This window comes from Miscanthus floridulus, chromosome 18 (genome assembly GCF_019320115.1).
Source record: "Miscanthus floridulus cultivar M001 chromosome 18, ASM1932011v1, whole genome shotgun sequence".
Lineage (NCBI taxonomy): Eukaryota > Viridiplantae > Streptophyta > Magnoliopsida > Poales > Poaceae > Miscanthus > Miscanthus floridulus.
In genome coordinates, this window is record NC_089597.1 from 116,511,105 (window position 1) to 116,535,890 (window position 24,786).

The 24,786-nt window shown below is 51.2% G+C and overlaps 2 protein-coding genes and 1 pseudogene across 2 annotated transcripts; 2 read left to right on the plus strand and 1 right to left on the minus strand.

Annotated features, from left to right (window-relative positions):
- Nucleotides 1–2,295: 2,295 nt before the first annotated feature.
- Nucleotides 2,296–16,949, minus strand: LOC136524439 (uncharacterized; annotated as a pseudogene).
- Nucleotides 16,950–18,393: 1,444 nt separating this feature from the next.
- Nucleotides 18,394–21,036, plus strand: LOC136523052 (uncharacterized). The gene is made up of 4 exons (XM_066516833.1): nucleotides 18,394–18,838; nucleotides 18,940–19,665; nucleotides 20,121–20,196; nucleotides 20,300–21,036. Exons 2-4 carry the CDS (start codon nucleotides 18,940–18,942, stop codon nucleotides 20,377–20,379), a joined length of 882 nt encoding a protein of 293 aa, XP_066372930.1. The 5' UTR covers nucleotides 18,394–18,838; the 3' UTR covers nucleotides 20,380–21,036.
- Nucleotides 20,625–21,431, plus strand: LOC136524440 (uncharacterized). The gene has a single exon (XM_066517816.1). It carries the CDS (start codon nucleotides 20,625–20,627, stop codon nucleotides 21,429–21,431), a length of 807 nt encoding a protein of 268 aa, XP_066373913.1.
- The last annotated feature ends 3,355 nt before the right edge of the window (nucleotides 21,432–24,786 follow it).

The window sequence follows — 24,786 nt, forward strand, 5'->3', positions numbered from 1 at the left end:
TCCCAAGGAAGACGCAGTAGCCCGAGGTTGAGCGTCGAGTGTCCGGGCATCCAGCCCAGTCAGCGTCGGAGTACACCTTGAGCTCAGTCGACGGTGTCGTGGAGATCCTGATGCCGTGGTGAATTGTGCCGCGGAGATAGCGTAGGATACGCTTGACGAGGTTCCAGTGCACATCATGTGGAGCCTGCATGTGTAAGCATGCCTGGTTCACTGCATACGCAATGTCCGGTCGCGTTAGTGTGAGATACTGGAGCGCGCCGGTGATGCTGCGGTAGAAGGAGCCGTCCTCCGCAGGTTTTCCATCTGCTGCTGACAGCTTCGGCTTGGCCTCCACTGGAGTGGAGGCTGGCTTGCAGTTGGCCATCCCCGCTCGCTCGAGGATGTCCTTCGTGTACTGAGCTTGGTTGAGGAGGAAGCCATCATCATCACGACGCACCTGAACTCCGAGGAAGAAGTGCAGGGCGCCAAGGTCCTTGATGGCAAAGGCCTGGCGCAGTTTGTTGATGACGTCGTGCAGCAAGGATGGTGTCAATGCAGTGAGGATAATGTCATCAACGTAGACAAGAAGGTACGCCGCTTGAGCGCCATGACTGTAGATGAACAGGGAGCTGTCGAAGCCTGTGGCAGCGAAGCCCATGCCACGAAGGTGAGTGCTGAGTCGCTGAAACCACGCCCTGGGTGCCTGCTTGAGTCCATAGAGGGACTTGATTAGCAGGCAGACATGATCGGGCCGGGATGAGTCGATGAAGCCGGCGGGTTGGTGACAGTGGACGCGCTCGGCGAGATCGCTGTGCAAGAAGGCGTTTTTGACATCCAGTTGATTGACAGGCCATCGGCGTGTCGCTGCAAGGTGAAGCACCGTCCGGATGGTTGCTGGTTTAACCACCGGTGAGAACGTCTGGTGGAAGTCCAGGCCAGGGCGTTGAGAGAATCCACGCACGACCCACCGTGCCTTGCGTCGCTCCAGCGTGCCGTCAGGGTTGAGCTTGTTCTTGAAAAGCCACTTCCCACTGATGACATTCGCATGTGGTGGCCGGGGCACAAGTGTCCAGGTACCGTTCGCCTGAAGTGCGTCGAACTCCGCCTGCATGGCTGCAAGCCGCTCCGGATCGCGAAGAGCACCCCGAACCGAAGACGGCGGCGGCGTGATGGCGTCTGTCGTGGCCACGTTCACGTACTTGGGGTTAGGCAGTCGAATGCCTTCCCAGGCATGCGTGATCATCGGGTGTTGTCGAGCCGGTGGTGGCGATGGAGCCATGGGTCCCGGTGTCGATGACGATGGCGACGCTGTGATGGGCACTGGTGTTGTCGTCGTAGGTGGAGCCGATGCCTCCGTTGCGGGAGACGGAGGAGGGTCGTTCGACGCGGCGGGATGTTGTCGCGAAGGTGTGGCCGCGCGTCCGGGCAGTGGAGGATCGCCCGCTTGTTCTCCGCGTGGAGGCGCTGGCGCACGACGTCGCGACGTTCGCGTTCCAGTGGGGATCTAGATCACGTCGTCGATGCATGGCTGGCATTGGTGAGCTGTCGTCGTCGATGGTGTGGCATCCTGCGCAAAGGGAAAACATGTCTCGTTGAAATAGACGTGACGAGAGATTATAACCCGCTTGGTCACTGGATTGTAGCATTTGTAGCCATGTTGATCGAGTGGGTATCTGAGGAAAATGCATCGTGCAGAACGTGGTGCGAGCTTATGTGGCGCGGTTGCAGTGGTGTTGGGATAGCAAAGGTAGCCAAAGATGCGGAGGTGGGCGTACTCTGGCAGTGCACCGAACAGGAGCTCCTAGGGCGTGGCGTGTGCACGAGGGCGACATGGTCGGCGATTAAGCAGGTATGTGGACGCTGCGAGCGCATCAGGCCAGAACGTAAGCAGTGCCGAGGCCTGAAACAGAAGGGTACGCAGGCCATCATTCAGCGTGCGTAGAACACGTTCAGCACACCCGTTTTGCTGTGATGTGTATGGACATGTTAGGCATAGAGCAATGCCGTGCGTGGCAAAGAATGCACGAGACACCGAGTTATCAAACTCTTTGCCATTGTCCGTTTGGAGACACATGATGGGAACCTGAAACTGCGTGCGCACAAATGCATGAAAGGAAATCAGGGTAGGGAGAACATCAGATTTGTGGCGCAACGGGAACATCCAGGCATAATGAGAGTAATCATCCAAAATGACAAGATAGTATTGATAACCAGAATTGCTTAAAATTGGGGATGTCCAGACATCACAATGCAAAAGTTGGAATGGAAAAGCAGAAACATTATTGGAAGCACTAAATGGCAGGCGTACATGTTTACCTAAGCGACACGCATGGCAAGTGTGATGGCTAGATTTGGTGCAGGAAAAGCCAATGGAATGGGACAGACGCTGGAGCGTATCATGACCGGGGTGACCATGACGCGCATGCCAGATCGTGCTGTCGGTGGAGGCGAGGAGAGCTGTTGCAGGGCACGCCGGAGTTGCTGCAAATGGTGCCGAGGAACCCTGGATGGGATAGAGATCTCCTGAGGAATCACATTGGAGGAGCGCCATCTTGGTACGGAGATCCTTAATGGAAAAACCCCAGGGATCAAATTCAGCAGATACTGAATTATCACGGGTTAGAGCGCGCACTAAAATCAGATTTTTGACAATTTGAGGGGCAATTAAAACATTGCGAAGTTGCAAAGGAAAAGAGGAAGGAGTAGGGATGGAGGCATGGCCAATGCATTGTGTGAGAAGAGACTGGCCATTGCCAACAATAATATGATGGTGAACAGGAGTGGAGGGGACAGAACTGAGGATACCGGAGTTCGATGCCATGTGAGCCGTGGCACCCATGTCGAGGAACCAGTCACTGCCGCCGCCACTATTGGTGTTGATGGACATGCCATTCAGGGCAGAGTAGAGCCTGGCCAGCAGTTGGCCCTGAGTGGTGGCATGGAAGGCGGGATCCTGATACGGCGGTGATGCGGAGTGCACGGCCATGGCTTGTGGAGGGTGGACGTCGGGCCGGGAGCCGAGAACGCTGGGCCGCCAGGCGTTCATGGGCCACGTCTGCACAACGCCCTGCCATGGGTTGTAGATCATACTCCACGGCGGTGGTGGCGCGCCTGCGTGCGGTGTGGGCTGGGCACCGGAGGAGGCGCTCTGGCCGCTGGAGGTGTTCTGGCGGTTGCGGCCATCCGACGCCTTGCGCTTCTTGCGACGATCATTGGCACCAGTGGTGGGTGCCTATGGTGGAGACGGGGACGGCGCGACGGGCTTGGTCGTAGGTGAAGTGGTGGCGGCCGCCATGAGCGTCGTCTGCGCCTCCATGTGCTGGGAGTGCCTCATGCGATGTTCCTCCTGCAGCAAATAGGATTTGGTGTAGAGGAATGTGGGTGGGGGAGACATGGTGGAGAGGACTGCAATGGCCTGACTAAACTTGTTGTTCAGGCCACGCAGAGTGTTGATGACGAGCGCCGGGTCGGAGACGGCGGCGCCGCAGTCGTAGAGGGTGTCGGCGAGGCGCATGAGGCGGCCGCAGTACTCGCTGATGTTCATGTCGCCCTAGAACAGGCTGTGGAACTCCTGCTGAGCGTAGACGACGCGTTGCAGGCTGTTGTCGAGGAACTGGCTCATGATCGCCGTCCACGCGGAGTAGGCAGTGGCGCGCGACCGGTTGACGTCGTTCCAGATTTCCTTGGAGACAGTGGAGTAGAGCCAGGAGACAATGCAGTAGTCTACCTGGAGCCACTCCGGGTCATCGATCATGGCAGCGGCGTCGACGGTGCCGTCGATGTGTGTGGGGGTATTAACCCCTATACCCTTACGGCTAAGCTTGGGCTGGCCCGGATCGATGGGTTTGGTCCACCAAAAGATGACATGCGGCCCGGCCAACCTGATCGGAGTCCCGCGCAAGGAGTCAAGGCGGATTTAGCGATCAATCAAGATCCTGGTCGGTTAGAATAGGAATCCTTATCCGGCCACATATGGCAATTGTAACTGGCTAGGATTAGTTTCCAGATCTGTAACCCTGCCCCCGGACTATATAAGGCGGGCAGGGGACCCCTCTAAAAAACATCTCTCATTGACATATAGCAATACAAATCAGACGCAGGACGTAGGTATTACGCCTTCTTGGCGGCCGAACCTGGATAAAACCTCGTGTCTGTCTTGCGTCACCGTCTTGTTTGTGGCTTGCTCATCTATCTACCGACAATCTACTACCTTGGGCATACCCCTAGGTAGACTACCGACCATATTTCGTCGACAGTGGTGCGCCAGGTAGGGGGTGTGCGAACTGCTCTCCAAGCAAACAAGATGGTCATCATCTCCGGCTCCATGGCTACGCCGAACGGCCTCACGTTCACCGTTGGCTAGATCACCTGGACCACCGGCTCCGACGACTTCATCGCCATGACCCCGGAGGAGGCATGGACTCAGTCTACGCCGACCACTGCTTCACCTACATCGGCTACGGCTCCGACCACGATGGATACGGCTCCGACCACGACGGATACGGCTCCGACCACGATGGATCTAGCTCCGACCACGGTACGTCTGGCTCCGACCACGCCTGCATCACCTTCAGCCATGCCGACAACTCGTCATTCGCTTCCCTGCTACAAAGGGAAGCAGATCGACAACACCGACCTGCTCGACTCCATCGATCGGGTCGGCACCAAACTCGCTGAAACCCTAGCTCTGGTAAGTACGATTCAAAGTCAACCTAATGAGCAGGTAATCGCTCCCCACAATAGATCTACCCGACCAGCTCGGACCAGTTGTCCTGCACGACTTGGTACAGATCTCGTGGTCACATCTACTCCTGAAGGGCGCTCTGCTCGTCGCCGGCCAGCCTTCGCGATGGGTCTCCGGCTCTCCGAGTACGAAGCCTTGATGGAGAACCACCAGGTCCAGCCCTACGGCCTACGAAACGCTGCCTCTAGCTATGCCTACAACCTACAATGCCGCTTGGATCTATGTTTTATGCACCGACCTCGGCTGAAGCCACGCAACTTCGTCAACATGATCCGGATTGAAGATTATCAAGAAGTATCCGTCCACACAGTCCAAGAGGGCGACTCCAGCTCCTCGTCTGGCACCGCATCTAATGCATCTGTCCACACTGAGCTTCAGCATCATGAAGATGAAGGCGTCAAGTACGATCTGGATATCCTAGACCACGCCCCGGGGTTCTCACAATTCCCGTCTTTTCCACCAAGACGAGGGGATTTGATCCATGTTGTCAGCAATGATGAACCGCCAGCAGTTGGCGAAACAAAACAAGAAAGGACTGCACGCGAAGCACGCAATATTGACCAGTTTAATCGCCGACAAATCGAAGCCGAAGCAGACCAGGAGGCACGACGCATAAGGGTCCAGCCACGTGACCTCAACGATGCTTTCGATAGGGTGGGGGACAAACAGGTCTTCAGGACTCCAAGTGCCAACGTAGCCGTCGCCATGGCGACAATGCAACAGCTACCCAACACCCCGGAAACCCAAGCAGTTCGCGATGAAATACAAGCCTATCTGACGGCTGCTATGGCCCAGACCGTGGAGATTGTAAACCAAGCTAGGGCTCCATCCGTCTCAGTCGAGTCAAGCCACAGCTGCCAGCACCCAAGTCACTCACAGCCACTCAACCAACGTGGCTCACGCAACAACGACCCATCAGACAACCGTCAAGGTGGAAATGGTGGCCATGATGGTGGCCAAGATGACAACCGCCGTCGGGATGATAACCGCCGCAACGTCCGGGACGATAACCGCCGGGACAACCGCGACAATCGCCGCGATAACCACGGTCGCAGGGCTAATCCAGATGGCAATCGAGATCGCCGTGATGGCAATAATGATCTCCGCCATTACCTCGGTGGACGCGATCTGCGCGCTCGCATTAACCAGACAGCCGACGATCGAGCATCCCACGAAAGTTATCGCCGTATGGAATATGACACTGCCCACGGCCCGCCGGGTTTGAAGTAGTTTACTCCACACCTTCGCCAAGTCATATGGCCCAAGAATTTCAAGCTCGAGAAACTTCAGAAGTACAACGACAAGGAAAACCCCGAACTATGGGTCATGCTCTACGAGACTGCGTGCAGATCAGCCATGGCTGACGAGCACGTCATGTCTAACTATTTCCCAGTCGCTGTTGGCCATGCGGGTCACCAATGGCTGGTCAGCTTGCCGGCGAACTACTTCGACTCTTGGCAGGTGCTCAAGCAAGCCTTCATTGACAACTTCATTGCTACTTGTGAACAACCAGGCAACAAATACGATCTGCAATGGATTCGAGATCGAAAAGATGAGCCACTACGCGAGTATGTCCGGTGTTTCTCGGAGATGCGCATCAAGGTCCCATCAATCTCCGACAACGAGGCAATCGAGACTTTCATCACTGGCCTCCGCTTCCACGACGCCTTAAGGGACAAGCTCCTCCGCAAGAGACCTGAATCGGTCATAGCGCTCCTGGCCACCGCTAAGAAATATGCGGACACCGACGACGCTAAGAAGATAATTATTGAAGAAGCAGCAAGGGTTCCACGCTCCGACCACCCCCCACACCGCGACGACTACCGCGGCAACCATGGTCGGAACGACAATTTTGACCGCTGCAACCAGCGCAACGACTCCCGCGACCACCGCGACCAACGTAATCAGCGGCGTAACCGCCGTGACGATTACAGGAGCAAGCGTGCCCGGGAAGACGACGGCGAGGTCAACACCGTTAAAAAGGGTGGCGGACGTCATAACTATGAAGACAACTATGCCAAAGCATTGAAAGGGCCTTGCCAGCTCCATCCTAAGTCAAACCATACCATGGAGAATTGCCGCGTCCTCAAGTCTATCTACACGTGTCAACAGGCTCCGGATACGTCCGATAAGCCCAATGACACAGGGGAACAGCGCAACGAGGATAACGACGACGACGATGCAGACCCTCGTCACAAGTACGTCAAGCCAACCAATCGCGTGCACACCATCATCGGAGGCAAAGTGTCCATCGAGACCAAATGAGAACGTAGGCTGCTTGGCCAACACCGACAATCTCCTCACCGATCCGCGGCTCCCTCCGTGGTCTCACCGCGAAATCTCCTTTAGCAGAAAGGACCAATGGGCCGCAATACCTGAGCCAGGGCGTTTTCCCCTAGTCCTCAATCCTTGTATCAACAAGGTTCAGTTCGACAGAGTACTGATCGATGGCGGCAGCTCCATCGATATACTGTTCAAGAACAGTCTGCCCGCCCTGAAGATAGCTCAGGCGGACCTCAAGCCGTACGAGGCACAGTTCTGGGGTGTTCTCCCCGGACAGAGCTCTACACCTCTCGGGTAGATCACGCTACCTGTGTAGTTTGGGACCCCGGACCACTTCCGCACCGACTACGTCAACTTCGTGGTCGCCGACTTCGACGGCACCTACCATGCTATTCTTGGTCGACCGTCGCTCACCAAGTTCATGGCCATACCTCATTACAGGTATCTGGTGCTCAAGATGCCTACCGAGAAAGGAGTTCTAACCCTCCGAGGCAATGTGTACGTAGCTTATACCTGCGAAGATGAGAGTTTCAAAATAGCAGAGGCTCACGACCTCTCTATTCGCATGGCCGAGACCGTGCTCGACGCCAAGAAGACCTCGACCGACCACCAGGAGATCCCGGAGCTCGAGGCTCCATGCAAGAACATCAAGTCCAAGGAGCACAAGGTGATCCAGCTGGTCGACGGTGATCCCAGCAAAACGGACCTTATCGGGGCCAACCTGGATCCCAAATAGGAAGACACGCTCGTTAGGTTCTTAAGGAGCAACGTGGATGTGTTCGCATGGAAACCTGCTAACATGCCCGGTGTACCTCGGAACTTGATCGAGCACTCCTTGAATGTCAACGGCAAGGCCAAACCTATCAAGCAGAAGCTACGACGGTTTGCTCACGACAAAAAGGAGGCGATTAGGGTAGAAGTTACACGGCTTTTGGCAGCCGGATTTATCAAAGAAGTGTATCATCCGGAGTGGTTAGCCAACCCGGTTCTTGTACGCAAAAAGAATAACGAATGGAGAATGTGCGTTGATTACACTGATCTCAACAAACACTGCCCTAAGGACCCCTTCGGCTTACCTCGCATAGACGAGGTCATAGATTCAACCACCGGTTGCGAGCTCCTTTCCTTTCTCGATTGCTACTCTGGTTATCACCAGATCGCTCTAAAAAAGGATGACCAGATCAAGACATCTTTTATCACGCCCTTCGGCACCTACTGCTACACGACCATGTCGTTCGGGCTCAAAAATGCCGGGGCCACCTACCAACACGCTATACAAGCTTGCCTCAAAGACGAGATAAAAGATGACCTCGTCGTGGCTTATGTTGATGATATAGTTGTCAAAACCAAGGAAGCTCATACCCTTGTTGACAACCTGGAACGCACCTTTGCAGCCCTTAATACATTCCAGTGGAAGTTAAACCCAAAGAAGTGCATCTTTGGTGTTCCTTCTGGCATACTACTCGGCAATGTTGTCAGTCACGACGGCATACGCCCTAACCCAGAAAAAGTCAAAGCTTTCTTGGACATGAAGCTACCCAAAAAGGTGAAGGATGTTCAGAAGCTTACCGGATGCATGGCCGCCCTCAGCCATTTCATATCAAGATTAGGCGAAAAGGGATTACCGTTCTTTAAACTACTCAAAGCATCCGAAAAGTTTGAGTGGTCGGAGGAAGCAGACGTTGCCTTCACACAGCTGAAACAATACCTTACGTCACCTCCGGTCCTCACTGCTCCAAGAGAAGACGAAATACTCCTGCTATACATTGCGGCTACTAATCGAGTGGTCTCCACGGCCATGGTGGTCGAGCGAGACGAGCCCGGCCACGTCTACAAGGTACAGCGACCAATCTATTTCATTAGTGAGGTACTCAATGAGTCCAAGACCAGGTACCCACAGATTCAGAAGTTGATCTACGCCATACTGATAACATCCCGAAAGTTGAAACACTACTTCGACGGATATCGTGTGGTGGTCATGACTGAGTACCCTCTGCGAGATATCATTAGCAACAAGGATGCGAACGGGCGCATCGTCAAATGGGCAATGGAGCTATGCCCCTTTTCCTTGGAGTTTGCAAGCCGCACTACAATCAAGTCTTAGGCACTCGTCGATTTCATCGTCGAGTGGACAGACTTAAGCACGCCTGCCTCTCCCGGATCCAACGAGTATTGGACGATGTACTTCGACGGCTCTCTCAACATTGACGGTGTGGGAGCAGGAGTCCTTTTCATGTCACCATCCAAGGAGCAGCTCCAGTACGTCCTCAGGATTTATTTCCCAGCATCTAATAATGCCGCCGAGTACGAAGCATGCCTACATGGTTTGCGCATTGCGGTTGAGCTTGGCGTTAAACGTCTCTACGTCTATGGAGACTCTGCTCTGGTCATCAACCAACTCAACAATGACTGGGACACAACCAGGGAAAAGATGGATGCATACTGCAAATTGATTAGAAAGCTGGAAGGCAGGTTCTATGGCATCGAGTACATACATGTGGTCCGGGACAAGAATCAAGCAGCGGATGCACTATCAAAGTTAGGATCATCCCGAGCAAAAATCCCACATGGCATATTCGTCCAAGACCTGCTCACGCCTTCCATCGAAGAGGAAGATTCCACGGCAGACAAGTCTCCAGACCAGCAATTGGTGGCTACGGTTCCGACGTCAAGCACCGCCAAGCCCCCTCCGACCACTCATGAGCCCGACTGGAGAATACCTTTCATCAAGTACCTAACAGATGGTAGCGGTTACACTGATCGGACAGAGAACGAGCGCCTGATGCGTCGCAGTAAGCAGTACCTGCTCGTCGATGGCAAGCTATGGCGCAAGAACGCAAAGGAGGAAATCTTGATGAAGTGTATAACCCAGGAGGATGGCGAGCATCTCCTAGACCAAATCCACTCTGGCTCCTGCGACAACCACGCGGCCTCAAGAACGCTGGTCGACAAGGCTTTCCGAGCAGGGTTCTATTGGCCGTCAGCAGTAGCCGACGCAGAGAAGCTAGTCCACCACTGTGAGGGTTGTCAGTTCTTCGCCAAGAGAATCCACGTACCAGCACATGAGATCCAGACAATACCAGCCTCCTGGCCCTTCGCATGCTGGGGACTGGATATGATCGGGCCCTTCAAACCGGCTCCAGGGAAATTTACATGCGTCTTTGTGCTGATTGACAAATTTTCTAAGTGGATAGAATACATGCCTTTGGTACAGGCATCCTCAGAAAAGGCTATCACGTTCCTCGACTAGGTCATCCATCGTTTCGGCATACCCAACAGCATCATCACCGATCTGGGTACTCAGTTCACCGGGAACGCTTTTTGGGACTTCTGCAATGAAAGGAGCATAGTAGTAAAATACGTCTCGGTGGTGCACCCTAGAGCTAATGGACAAGTCGAGCGGGCAAATAGCATGATCTTGGACGCATTGAAGAAGAGGATGTATAGAGAAAATGACAAAGCTCCCGGAAGATGGCTCAAAGAGTTACCAGCCATGGTCTGGGGACTCAGAACTCAGCCCAGTCGTAACACCGGCGTCTCGCCATACTTTATGGTTTACGGCGCTGAGGCAGTCCTCCCTGCAGATATAGCTTTCAGATCAGCACGGGTAGAGAACTTCGATGAAGGCAAGGCCAATGAAGTACGGGAGCTAGAAGTGAATAGCATAGAAGAGAAGCGGCTCGATTTGTGTGTACGTACGGCCAAATACCTTGCTGTTTTGCGCAGGTACTACAACAAGAACGTTAAAGAGCGGTTCTTTGTGGTCGGGGACCTAGTCCTGAAGTGGAAGACAAACCAGGCTGGTGTCCATAAACTCGCAACCCCATGGGAGGGGCCCTTCATGATCAAGGAGGTCACATGACCAACGTCTTATAGGTTAGCTCACCTAGATGGTACGGACGTACCAAACTCGTGGCACATCGATAAGCTTAGACGTTTCTATGCTTAACTACTGAGATATGTACCCCTCTTGTACTTTTGATTTACTTCAATAAAGCTATTATGATTTCTCCGACAACTCTAATGTGTCACTTTGACTTTTATGGTTATTCTAACTTAGCCAGTAAAGGCCGACCACCACTCCTTCTACGGTTTTCGGAGCAGGACCTGTCTCCGGTTCCTCCCAACACGTGCATGGGATCCGCTCTCTATGTTATGGGTGATCGGTAGGTCCCCCTTGGTTTGACTTGTCCGCGTCTGCGTGTGCACAGGTCACGCACCTCACACTCCAACCACATGGCAAACTAGGGCCGCACAAACTTTTTGGGATGATGTGTCGAGCAAAATGGTACAACTAAACAGAATGTTATCATGTTCTCACTTAGTTACACCAACATAAGTTTCAAGCTTAAATACGTTTTATACAAAGCAAACAAGCTTATAATGATATACAGTTACGTTATTACAAGCTTGCCTGAAGAGGTCCAAGTTTATAATAACACAACTATGTCCTCCTTCTACAGCTCTAAGCCTATTACATTGGCTGGTCAGGGCGTGTGGCACCTACTGCTCGCTGCTTCCGATATCCTACTCGAGTCTCGGGGACTCTTGTGCTAGTCGAGCTGAAGGGGATGGCCCCGCCGATGCCTAGCTGGTCGAGACCGCGGGCTTCATCGGTTGGCTTGCAACTGATGGCGTTTCCAGCTGACTTGTCGATGGCGTCCCCTGTACAGGTGCTGTCCCACCTCCACACAGGTTAATGTCGCCAATTATCTTTGATGACAGGTCCAGCTGGGCCACCCAAAGCTCCTCCGCCTTATCTGGGTCTACCTCCTTTGGGTATCCAGCCTCCAGGCGCTTGAGATCGATCAGGGGGTAGTGGGCGCGCACCATGCTTAGCACATGGGCACCTGTGTACTCACCCGCCTCCTTCACGAACTCTTGGAACCATCCCCATGCTTGTCTGCATCTCTCAACCAGTCCGAGCTGGGGCGTCCTTAGCTCTTCCTCTGTGAGCGCTGGGTCGATAAGGTCGAGGACGGGCAAAATGCCAGTTGCCACTTCCTGGCACCGGTTCTTCCATGTGTCCCGATCCTCGGTGGCCTCGAGGCATCGTGCTTTCCAGCCGTCACGCTCTTTGATCACGGCTTCTAGATGCCTCTTGGCATTGACTTTTAAAACTGCACGCCGTACAAGACATCAAATGTAATGGCACGACAAGATAAGGCGGGCAACAGAATGAGAAAGGTGGTCTAGAATACTTACTTTTTAGTTCCTCCTTCATTTTGGTGGTGTGGTCCTGGAGTTGAGACTGGTTGCGCGCCAGTTTCTCGTTGTCCTCCTTCAGGCGACCACACTCTGTGGTCACACGGCTATTCTCCTCTTGGAGGCGGGTTACCTCAGCTTCTAAGCCTGCATTACAGCTGTCACTACCAACAACGCAACAACACGTGTCATACACTTGCTGTGATAAAATGACAACTTGTTTTTTCCCGCTCTTTGTTATTGAGCTGGCCGACCAGGTTCTGGTTCTGTGCCTCTCGCTCTGTCCTCTCCTGGTCGGTGGCTTCAAGTTGGCGGCGCAAGCGTTCTACCTCAGCCGCTAGTTCTCTATTGTTCGCCGTGATTCCCTCAATCTGGTCGAAGCACCTCTTTTGGTACTTTGCGGTCTTCATCAAGTCCTGCATATAAATAAGCTAAATCAGACAGTTCGACTACATAACAGGGTCAAGCGGTCAAGCCAAACATACCTGGACTTCTGTCACCAGACGCTTTGCCGCTCATTCAACTTTTAGGGTCTCTTCGACCTCTGGGATTTCTTCATGCATAACCCACTCGTCGTTCCACCAGCGCGACACATATACATGTTGTCGTTTGTCTTGGGGACGGCCTAGGATCTCTTTGACTTCGTCCTCTTCGGCCTCTTGTTCAGGGGGCGACACTGGTCTGAAGTCTGTAGTCTCTGCGACTACTATGGCTTTCCCACGAGCCGTAGCATCGGCAAGCGTGCTCTGTGCCAACTCTGGTTGCCGCTCCTCGGCTTGGTCTGGTTCCCTTGGTGCCAAGGTATCCGCCTCAGCAGGGTTAGTGCTCGGAGCACTTGTACTTTGCTCGGTTGTCTTCTCGACCAGCTGCTCGGGGACTGTCATCTGGCCGCTCGTCTGCTGAAGTTCCGACGGAATTTCTTCTACAGGTTCCTCCATAGCCAGCTGCTGAGCAGTTCTTTCCACTAGTACTGGCGAAGCCGTGCCACACCCGGCTAGCTGGTCGGGATTTTCGGTGGACGCCGACCTAATATACTAGAGAAAAGTTTAGAAGACAATAGTATTCAACACAAATTATAAGCTTACATCAAAGTTGCAAATACTTACAGCTTGGAAGCACGGAATGACATGGCGAAGGAGCGTCTCTTCGACCGCGCCTGCTCCACGTGCTCGGCAGGTTCCACCGGGTCTTTTTCCACCACCGGTACTGGCGCCGGGGTTTGGTGCTCGACACTTCCCCCGCTTGTCCTCTGCGTTGCAGTGGTCGGTGATGCGATCACTGCTGGCATAGAGGAGGCACCCTGCTCCGTCGACCCCAATTGCCTCCTCCTCTTTCGAGGGACGAGTCGGAAGATGTCCGCATCCTCTGTTTCATCGTCTGAAAGAGGGAAGATGGCCTGACGGCATTTGTTGGCCACCGGCTGCTTGCCAGCAGCCCTGGCTGTTGCCTCCTCCCCAACCTCGAGTGCCGCCCAGTGGACGTCCTCGGTCCTGGCACTGGTCTGGGCAGCTGGGCCGGCAACTTGCGGCCAATCCACACCAGGGGGCGGAGACACGAACACTGCTGCCCGGTCACGACCATTACTCTGGGAGACATAAAGGAGACAACAGTTAATTTCTTGTTACAACATAATTCTACAGGTACAAGGAAGCATCATTTACCTTTGGGGGAGGTCGGGCCAGCTTGAAGGCGTGCTCGATGTCGTTTAACCTGACATAATTGGGATCGGCTAGGTTGAATAGCTCCCCAATCCTGGCCTTGACTTCTATCTTGTCGAGCGCCTCTTTTTTGGTCCTCGTTGGATCTGCGCTCCCCTAGTACTCGAAGCCAGGATGTACCCTCTTCTGGCAGGGCTAGATCCTTTGGCTGATGAAGTTCCCGACCACACTTGGACCATCCAGCTTCCCCCACGGGATCATCCCGAGCAGTTCTGTGATCTGCTCCAAGTGCTTGGGCTTCTCCGACCAGCTGTTATTCTTCTCCGGAATCAACCCCACGTCGCACAGGGTGATCGTGTTCGGCTCTTCGCGGATGTAGAACCACTTCTTGTACCATTCGTCCAGTGAGGTGTTCTAGGGGCAGTGCAGGTACTGGGCCTTCATACCGTCACACAGATTGAGGTATATGCCTCCGGCTATCTTCGAGTCGCCGCTCCCTTTCTTCCGCAGACAGAACAGATGGCGAAAGAGGTCGAAGTGGGGCTGGAAGCCACCATAAGCTTCGCAAAGATGGATGAAGGTGGAGATAAGAAGAATCGAGTTGGGATGCAGATTGCAAATCCCAATCTCATAATACAAGCAGAGCCCCTGAAGGAAAGGGTGCACTGGAACCCCAAAACCCCGCTTGAAGAAATCCTCGAAAACCATAATCTCACCTGGTTGTGGATCGGGGAAGCTTTCTCCTTCCGGCGCACGCCATCCCGCGAGTGCCTTGTTGTGGAGCACTCCCATGGCGATGAGGTCTTCGATGGTCTGCTCATTGCTCCTTGACTTCCACCACTCCTTCGCCATGACTCCGCCTTTCTTCTGGGCATCTCTCTTCGCCATTAATCTGCCCTTGCTAAGAGGGTGGATGAGGTGGAGGGGGGATTGGTGATTTTCGGAGGAATAGGGTTCGGCAAGAGGAAGAAGAAGGTTGCGGCGGCGAATGACAATGGGGATCGGTAAAAAGTAACTTACCAGTTCTATATTATAAATAACCAAGAGATCCGTCGTTTCGTCCACCCGAGATTCTTGGGAGACGTGCGCACGCACCACAGACGGTTGTTTTCACAACCTCAAGATCTACGCCAATAAACGCGCCTCTTCGTTTCCAGTGTACGTGCCTCTTCGTTGATAATGTGAAAGGGCCCACACTGACGCACCTCCATACAGGCGCCAAGCGACTGTTTGCCAGAAAGAGTAAGAAGGCAGAGTGATGTGTTATATCCGTCTGCTTTTTTGACCAGACGTGGCAGATTGGACTTGATAGAGTAAGGAGATAAATAAATACACCAAATAATAATACAAGCGGCGTTCGTTTTTTTCGTTGCATGTCTTGTGCTCAATGATGGACCAGACCACTGCCGTGCTCGGGGATTGCTCAGACCACTGCCGTGCTCGGGGACCGCCCAGACCACTGCCGTGCTCGGGGACTGCTCCAACCACTGCCGTGCTCAGGGACTGTCCCGACCACTGCTCGGAGATCGCTTTCCTCGGCTACATGTGATTTGTACTCACATACAGTTGAGAGACATTTATTTAGACCTTGCTACAAGGCTCATACTTTGCTTTCCAGCAAGCTCGAGGACTACATCGGTACGATGCACCTGCCGGTGCATCTCGTATCGCCTGCACGATGATTGGATTCTTAACTTCAATGGAAATTCTTTTTTAGACCCTGGCACCATGTGCCTGCGTCACCTACTACCAGGCTCGGGGACTAAGTGGGCACACTTCACCTTGCGGTGAATGTGTTTGTTTACTCGACCCTTATGCTTTGACTGATTGTAAGGATTACTATCGTGCTCGGGGACTGTCCCGACCACTGCTCGGAGATCGTTCTTCTCGGCTACATATGATTTGTACTCACATACAGTTGAGAGACATTTATTTAGACCTTGCTACAAGGCTCATACTTCATTTTCCAGCAAGCTCGGGGACTACATCGGTACGATGCACCTGCCGGTGCATCTCGTATTGCTTGTACGACAATTGGGTTCTCAACTTAACTGAGAATTCTTTTCAGACCCTGGCACCACGTGCCTACGTCACCTACTATCAGGCTCGGGGACTAAGTGGGCACACTTCACCTTGCGGTGAATGTGTTTGTTTTTCGACCCCTACGCCTCTGATGATCAAGGACGCTACGCTTCAAGACGCACTTACATTTCTGTTCAGAAATACAAGTGGGCACACTTCCCAGGACGGAAATCTTTTTCTTTTTTCTTAGGAGCACCATACATTCTTCGGACAACCTACTTCTCCGGCGACAACGGTGGTCAGAGATGTCGAGGACTCAAGCCTTACTTGTCGGAGAAGGTTAAAATGGCGTGTCGCAGCATAATACATGGTGCTCGGGGACTAGCTGTGGGGGTATTAACCTCTATACCCTTACGGCTAAGCTTGGGCCGGCCCGGATCGGTGGGTTCGGTCCACCAAAAGACGACGTGCGGCCCGGCCAACCTGATCGGAGTCCTGCGCAAGGAGTCAAGGCGGATTTGGCGATCAATCAAGATCCTGGTCGGTTAGAATAGGAATCCTTATCCGGCCACATATGGCAATTGTAACTGGCTAGGATTAGTTTCCAGATCTGTAACCCTGCCCTCCGGACTATATAAGGCGGGCAGGGGACCCCTCTAAAAAACATCTCTCATTGACATATAGCAATACAAATCAGACGCAGGACGTAGGTATTACGCCTTCTTGGCGGCCGAACCTGGATAAAACCTCGTGTCTGTCTTGCGTCACCGTCTTGTTTGTGGCTTGCGCATCTGTCTGCCGACAATCTACTACCTTGGACATACCCCTAGGTAGACTGCCGACCATATTTCGTCGACAATGTGGTTGACGAGGCCGAATTTATGGAACGTGAGTTCGAAGAAATCGCGCCACTGCCGGAAGTTGCCGTCGTCGGAAGAGAGGACGACGGGAACGTGGTTGCGGATGTTGAGCAGCACAAGCGTTGAGGCAGCTGGAGGAGCAGGGTCTGCTGGGCCGGCGAACGGGTTGGACGAGGAGGAACCTGACGGACTCGCCATGGCAGGAGCAGTGAGAGTTGGAGCAACGAAAGTGGTGTTGGATCAGGGGTAGACTGATACCATGTAAGAGACAAGAATGGGAGAGAATGCTCAATCGTATTCTATGACAATGTATGAGTACATATACAAGTGCCAGAGCACTCGTGAAACTCGGATCAGCTGAAGAATCAGTCACAAACGTGACCATGACCCTATACAACAAACTAACCAGCTGATCCTTATCTATCTATAGTATGCGGAGGAATAGGTCGTTGACATCTTCCATGCCGTCGCCGACCCCGCCATCCCCGAGGCCAGCGGCGGCATCATCCTCGCGCTCGCGGGCTTCTTCCTGCTGTGGGCAGGAGGAGTTGGACTGCTTCTGCTCGCATTCTCTGTCCAACGCTTCCCCGTGGCGGCACGTCGCGCTGCTCAGGTTGTGGAGGCAGTGGTGGCGAGCGTCTTCTAGCAGTCGTCTAGCCGAATTAGCAGACTAGCGCCTTTGGATACGTGGCCGCGCGGCTGCTCAGCGGCAGCAGCATTAATTTCTGTGTTGCATGCAACGAGCTACGGCGCGATGCCAAATTCGTGTGTTTGCATCATCATAAACAAAACTTGTATACACATACACCCTGTTTCATCTCTTCAGTCTTCATGTGTGTAATATGTATTTTGCGCTTTTGTCGCTAATGATATACTACCGTGCCTGTAATATAAAAACAATATTATAATTATTCTTGTGAGGGTGGCAAAATTAAGGTGACTCCAATTAAGATCGCGAAAGGAAGCAAGAAAGCCAAAAAAAAACATACCGTTATAGTGCTACTCCAATGCTGCCTTAATTTTTTTTTACAGATGCATACTGCCATAATAAAACTCAAAACACCTCACTGTTGAATCCAACATATCCACCTCTGGCTCCGGCTGCTGATGTCGTTTTCAGAATCGTTTGACATATCAATCAGCCTGTTCGCTTGCTCGTAAACGATCGTAAATTTCTAGCCGGGAACAGTGTTTTTCTCTCACACCAAACCAGCCAGCAGTAAATAATCCACGATACGATACGGCCTCCCGAACAAGCCGAATGTGGACGTGTGGTTGCACTTGCACCGTACCCCACCGAGGAGGAGCTCGGGGCTCCTCGACTTGTACCTCTTCCCCGCGTCGTCACCGCAAAGAAGCTCCACTTCGACATCATCGTCGTCACCGTCGTAGATGTGTCATGCGGGTGTGTTCTTGTCGAGACTCGAGACACGGTTGCTAACTGAACGAGATGCCTGCTCTCTCCAGTTGCCGGTCTTAGGATTTTAAGGCCCTCTGGTCATCTCGTCGCAACGGTGCTCTTGATCACGTATAAAATCTTATCAGGCCCGTCTTAAAGGTACGTGCAGGGGGTGCGACGGCCGGGGGCCATGGCGTTGGGGGCCCATGAGTATACCCCTCTATACTACAGGTATACAGGCTTTCTGAGTCCATTTGCTGGTGCGCTCGATCGCTTCGTATGACGGCGACCCTTCCTATTCGCGAGCGACCCTTCCGATTTGCGATCAGAGTCGCGACTTCCTTTGCGTTGACGGCGACGGCGTTCTTCGCGGGAATCACGGCGGATTGAGGGCGGCGGCCGGCGGGCACGGTGACCTCGTCCGCTCGTCACCAGGGCCGTGCTGTACTGCTGTGCTGCTGCTGCAGTCCTTCACGGCTTCACGTCACTACGTCAGCAGGTATACGATAATACTATAATAGCATACTAATATACGATCAGGATCAGCACGTTCGGGTATGGGCGTCTGGCCTCCATCTCCATCCTCTAGCCTCCCTGTCCCTGATCACTTTTTTTTTCAATTCAGTTCGTCAGTTCGGCACTAGGCACTCCGGCCGTGACTCCGTGACTCTGTGGCCAACACCTAGCAGTAAGTGATTGCATTTTCCAATTTGCAGTTCTAGTTCAGTTATCAGTCGTAGGGATCTAATTTCTAAATTCTAATTGAAATATATTTTTTGTAAATGATAGATGCCGCCAAAAAAACATTTGTCTGGTTATGAGAAAAGGAAAAAAAGAAAACTAGAAGAGCAATCGAAAGAATCGCAAAAGGGTGCTATACATAAGTTTTTTTCAAGTTCAAGAAATGCCGGAGTCATTCAAGATCAGAGGCAGGAACATGATCAACCAATAATTGCACAAGATTCCAATGAAGGTGCTACTGAGGAGGAAAATTTACAAGAAAATTTGCAGCCTTCGGATGATACAGAAAATGTAAACATGGATGAACAAGAAGATTCACTGTCGACTATCTTTGATCCTAGAACATGGGAAAATATTGATAATAGCAAAAGGGATATCTTAATTGAGAAAGGGCCTATGAGAGAAATGGATTTAGAATTCCCTAGTGATCCTAGTAATAGGCATTTTTCATATGCTTATTACTCTAGAAAGTTAACTAATGGTGAAGTTGTTGACAGGAAGTGGCTGGTTTACTCTAAACATGTGGACAAGGTCTATTGTTTTTGCTGCAAGTTGTTCAAATCAAATCAGAACAAGTCTAATTTTGCATCTGAAGGAGTGAGGGATTGGAGGCACTTGAGTGTGAAACTAAAACAGCATGAGAACAGTGTGGAGCATTTGACAAACATGAATACATGGAATGATCTTCGGATTAGATTAAGCAAAAATCAAACAATTGATGATGAAATGCAGCGGGAAATTGCAAAAGAGAAGGAGCGTTGGAGACAAGTGCTGGTAAGAATAGTTTCTGTTGTGAAGTTTCTTGCTAAACAAAATCTAGCCTTTCGAGGATCAAATGCAAAACTTTATCAACCAAATAATGGTAATTTCCTGGCCACGGTAGAAATGATTGCTGAATTTGATCCTGTGATGCAAGAACATATTAGGCGCATTCATAATAGTGAGATTTGTCATCATTATCTTGGCCCTAGTATTCAGAATGAGTTAATTGCTATTCTTGCTGATGCTGTGAAAACACATATCTTAAAGATTATAAAAGATGCCAAGTATTTCTCTGTTATCTTGGATTGTACCCCAGATGTGAGCCATGAAGAACAAATGACACTAATTGTGCGTTGTGTTAATATGTCAAGTGCCATTCCAAGAGTAGAGGAATTTTTTCTAGAGTTCTTAAAGGTTGATGACACATCAGGATTGGGCTTTTTAATGTATTGTTGGATGCATTGCAGACTCTTGATTTGAACATTGATGATGTGAGAGGTCAAGGGTATGACAATGGTTCCAATATGAAGGGAAAACATCAAGGTGTGCAGACACGTGTGCTTGAAATTAATCCAAGAGCATTGTATATGCCATGTGCATGTCATAGTCTGAACCTTACTCTTTGTGATATGGCAAAATCTTGCAGAAAAGCTATTTCGTTTTTTGGTGTCATACAACGGATATATGCATTGTTTTCACGTTCTACTAAAAGGTGGAAAATTTTGACTGATAATGTTGAGAGGTTCACTGTCAAGCCCTTGTCTGATACTCGTTGGGAGAGTCGAATAAAGAGTGTGCAACCTATCAGGTATCAAGCCCCTCAAATAAGATCAGCTCTGCAGGAGGTGGAAAGAACATCTTCCGATGACCCAAAAGCAGTGAGTGATGCTCAATCATTGGTAACAGCACTTGAGAATTTTGAATTTTTAGTTGGTATGGTTATTTGGGATGATATTTTATCTACTATCAACATGGTGAGCAAAAAGTTGCAGTCTCCGATTGTGTCCTTGGATGGTACTCTTAAACAGATTGATGGGGTCATAACATATTTCCAGGACTACAGAGATACAGGCTTCAGTGCTAGCATTGAGACTGCAAAATCCATTGCATCTAGTATGGATGTAGAGCCAACATTTCCTACAAAACGTCAAGGTAAAAGAAAGAAGCATTTTGATGAACAAAATGATGAAACCGAAGAATTACAACGTTCAGCTATAGATTCCTTCAAAGAAGAGTACTTCCTAGTTATTGTTGATCATGCAATTGTTTCATTGACTAGTCGATTTGATCAGCTAAAGAAATTTGAAGAAATATTTGGTTTCTTGTTCAACTCGGAAAATCTGAAGTCCTTGGATGCTACTGATCTACAAAAGTGTTGCACCACTTTTGTAAACAAATTTTCTCATGACAACAAGTCTGATGTCGAGTTAGATGATTTTTTCTCTGAATTGAAAGTGCTACAAGTTACTTTGCCAGATAAATTAATGTCAGCACTTGAGATTCTTCACTTTGTTAAAGATTTAGATTGCTATCCAAATGTCTCTATTGCATATCGGATTCTCTTAACTGTTCCTGTGACAGTAGCATCAGCCGAAAGAAGCTTCTCTAAATTGAAGCTATTGAAAAATTGTTTGAGATCAACTATGCTACAAGAAAGATTAAATGGCTTGGCTATGTGCAGCATTGAGAAGGATATTTTGGATAAAATTGATCTCGATATTGTTATTGAAGATTTTGCATCAAGAAATGCCCGAAGGCGGTTTTTTAAAAAGCACTAAAACACTACATTTGAGGTAACCATAATAGTTATCTTACAGCTCTTTTAGCTTCTTCGATTTGATGTAATGTCATTTTTTATTGAACTAAATATATGTTGCAAGTTATCTCTTATTAGTAGTACTATGTATTTCAGTATTTGAATCGTCATATTAAAACATTAGATTGCCGGGCCCTTTGTGCCTTGCTTGCACGAGGGCCCTCAAAATTATTGAGACGGCCCTGAGGATATTGTTCTAGTTATCATTTAGTTTTTAGTGGGGGTCTTTCATCCCTGGTCTTTGCTCCTCCTTGCTTCCAAAAGAGCTCTTGGAAAATCCCTCACCTTCGGTCGTCCTGGTGGAGCCGTCGCCCGTCGGCCACATCTCTGGCACGCCGCTTATTACCAAAGTGAGGGATTTTCCAAGAGCTCTTTTGGAAGCAAGGAGGAGCAAAGACCCTCCCTCACATAAGCGGCGTGCCAGAGATGTAGCAACTTATCTTGCACGAGGGCCGCCGCTTATGTGGATACAACTCCCACGTGCCAATGGAGTGCACTTATTACCAAATAATAATCGGCAGTGTTAGCGCTTGGACATCCGGACGTCCGCACCTGCACTCTGTCTCCCCCGCGCACCTGCATCCCGTGCCCGCCTATGCGGGGCCTGCGCCGTCCGAGACTGCACGTGGGGAGTCCTCGCTCGCGCCCCTCTGCTTCTCAAACGCATGCATACATGTGTCCCATATAATCATGCATATTGTTTACGGTTGCAGCATCCATACTAATTAGGGTTCATGGCACCCACACCCTTTACAACATAAAGTTGCTACATATCCATTCATAAAATCCGCACTAGAAATACAAGATAAGTTGCTATAGCTAAAATACAACACAAGTTTTTTTTTGAATGGAAAATACAGCAGGGGAGACCCACACTGTAAGTTTTTTTTGTTAAACAAAAGGAAACAAGGACAACACTGTACAAAGGGGCTTCAAAGGAACAGCAGAAGGACAACAGAGAAGCCATCCCGAGGTGGGCTGCAGGACTAATCTAGGGCAGCTATACAAGAAAGAAAGACAGGGCACTTTTCATCACTGAATCTATTGGCCTGCAGGCTAGCTTCTTCACAGAAGGAGCTTTTCCAAGAACTAAAGGACGAGCGACCTCTATCGAAAATAAATTATTTCTTTGCTTCTAAATTTGCCAAGCGGCAATGATGAAAGTCTCCATAAAGAAGGGGTTTTGATATTGAAGCTTAGTGTGCTGCATCATTTGGAAGAATTCTTTTGTGATGTCCCAACTTATTCCAAGAGATTGCCAACAGAGAGGGTCACGTTTTGTGCAGTTGTGTGACCTATCACGCTTTAACATGAAGGGAAAAATATATGAATATGAAAAGGAATGGATAAAACAGAGGCTTGGAAACATAGGGAAAATATGAGATGTGGCACAAATTGTTCTAAAATGAGTACACAGTGTACTACTGTTACTTAAATTGAAGCTCATATTCACTTGAAATACAAAACTTGACTTGCCTTGGACTTAACAAAGGATAACTGAGTTATTGGTGGATGTACTCTCCTATAATTTGGTTATGCAATCCACATCAAACGAAAGTATTGTCCATATTTAGTATATGCCCTCATCCTCAATTCCAAAAGGTGGTCAGTGCTCACAAATCGTATGGGTATTGTTTAGATGAAATGCTATAGGAATTAAAAAAATTCACTTTTCCTACAAATGAAAAGTCAACTGCAATTTTTAAGGCTGCCCTTTTAAAAATAGTTTAATCTGTTTAGTGCCTTACCATTTAGTTAACTCAAGTTTTTGTTAGGAAATGCGTGTCATTGAAACATAATGCATGGACTTGGCCATTTGGGGTGAGCATGCACACACACTGTGCAGAGATTATTGTCCACAGACACTATTCATGTACCAGAAGAATAGGATGCAAACAGCACAACCGCCCATGACAAGGGTTTTGGAAGTCCTCTTTTCAAGGACAACACCACATGTTTTTTGATTGGTGCTTGCAGCACAACACCTTTTAATTATTTTAAATATATAAAACAAATATTTGTTTGCTCTTTAGGAGTATTATTCTCTGAGAACAAAACAATAGCAAACATGTATTTATTGTACCACATATTCTCCTGAACAGATGTTTAAGCAAATTGATGGTGTCTCGGTAAGTTATCATACCTGGTTTGCAGCAAGCCTTTCCTCATCACAATTTGTGCTTTCACATCTATTAAGCATCTCGATAATTTTCGTTGTTGTAGTCTTTTCCCTGGGACAAAGTTGGTGCCGAATTTTTTTTATTTTTTGCCCTTTTTATATTTTTTCACAAATATGCCCCTACAGGAAAGATTTTAGAATCTAGACCCTTAGCTCGGTGCCATCGCTGCTGGCGCCGAGATAACACGTCTCAGCGCCAGTGTCCCTGGCACCGAGCTCTTAGGCTCGAAGCCAACATGGCATGACATGGCAGGAAGCTCGGCGCCAATCACCCTGGCACCAAGCTCGGCGCCGAGCTTGGCACCAGGGTGACTGGCGCCGAGCCTATCTTACGTATGGGCCCCATCCTTTCTCTCTTCCTCTCCCTCTCTCTCGCATCTCCCTCGCCCGAGCAGAGCACCGCCGCCCCCGCCCGCGCCCTCTCCCTTCACCGGCCGCCCTCGCCCGCGCACGTGCCTCGCCGCGCCCGGCCGCCCGCGCTCGGACGCCCGCGCCACCCCCCGAGGCCGCACAGCACTGCCGCGCCCGCGCCATGCCCCGAGGCCACGTAGGACCGCCCGCGCCCGCCCAGCGCACGGACGCCCGCGCCTCGCCGCCACCGCGGTCGTGCCACGCCCCGAGGCCGCACAGGACCATCGCGCCTGCGCCCGGACACCCGCGCCACCCCCTGAGGCCGCGCAGCACCGCCGCGCTCGCGCCTGCCCCGCACCCGGACGCCCGCGCCGCGCCGCCACCGTGGCCGTGGCCGCGTCCCGGTCCCCTCGTCGGTCCCTGCGCCCGCGTTGCGCCCTCGCCTCGCCCGACGTACCGCCGCGCCCACCTTGGCCGTGCCCCGCCATGCCGGTGCCATGATCGTGACCATGCTGCCCGCCACCGCCGGCCTAGGGCGCGCTCGTCGTGCCACCCGCACCCACCGAGCCAGCCTCGCCGCGCGGAGCGCCGGGCATCCCGCGCCCGCCACCCGTCACGGCCGTTGTCGGCCGTGCCCCCACCGGCCCCAGCACCTGCAGCGGCCGGCCGTGCCACCGTCGGCCTGGCTTGTTGGCCTGACCCACGCCCGGCGTCCGCTGCGACTCTGTCGACGTCCACGACTCCGTCGTCAGACAGGTAAAAATTGTGAATTTACAATGTGCGTACT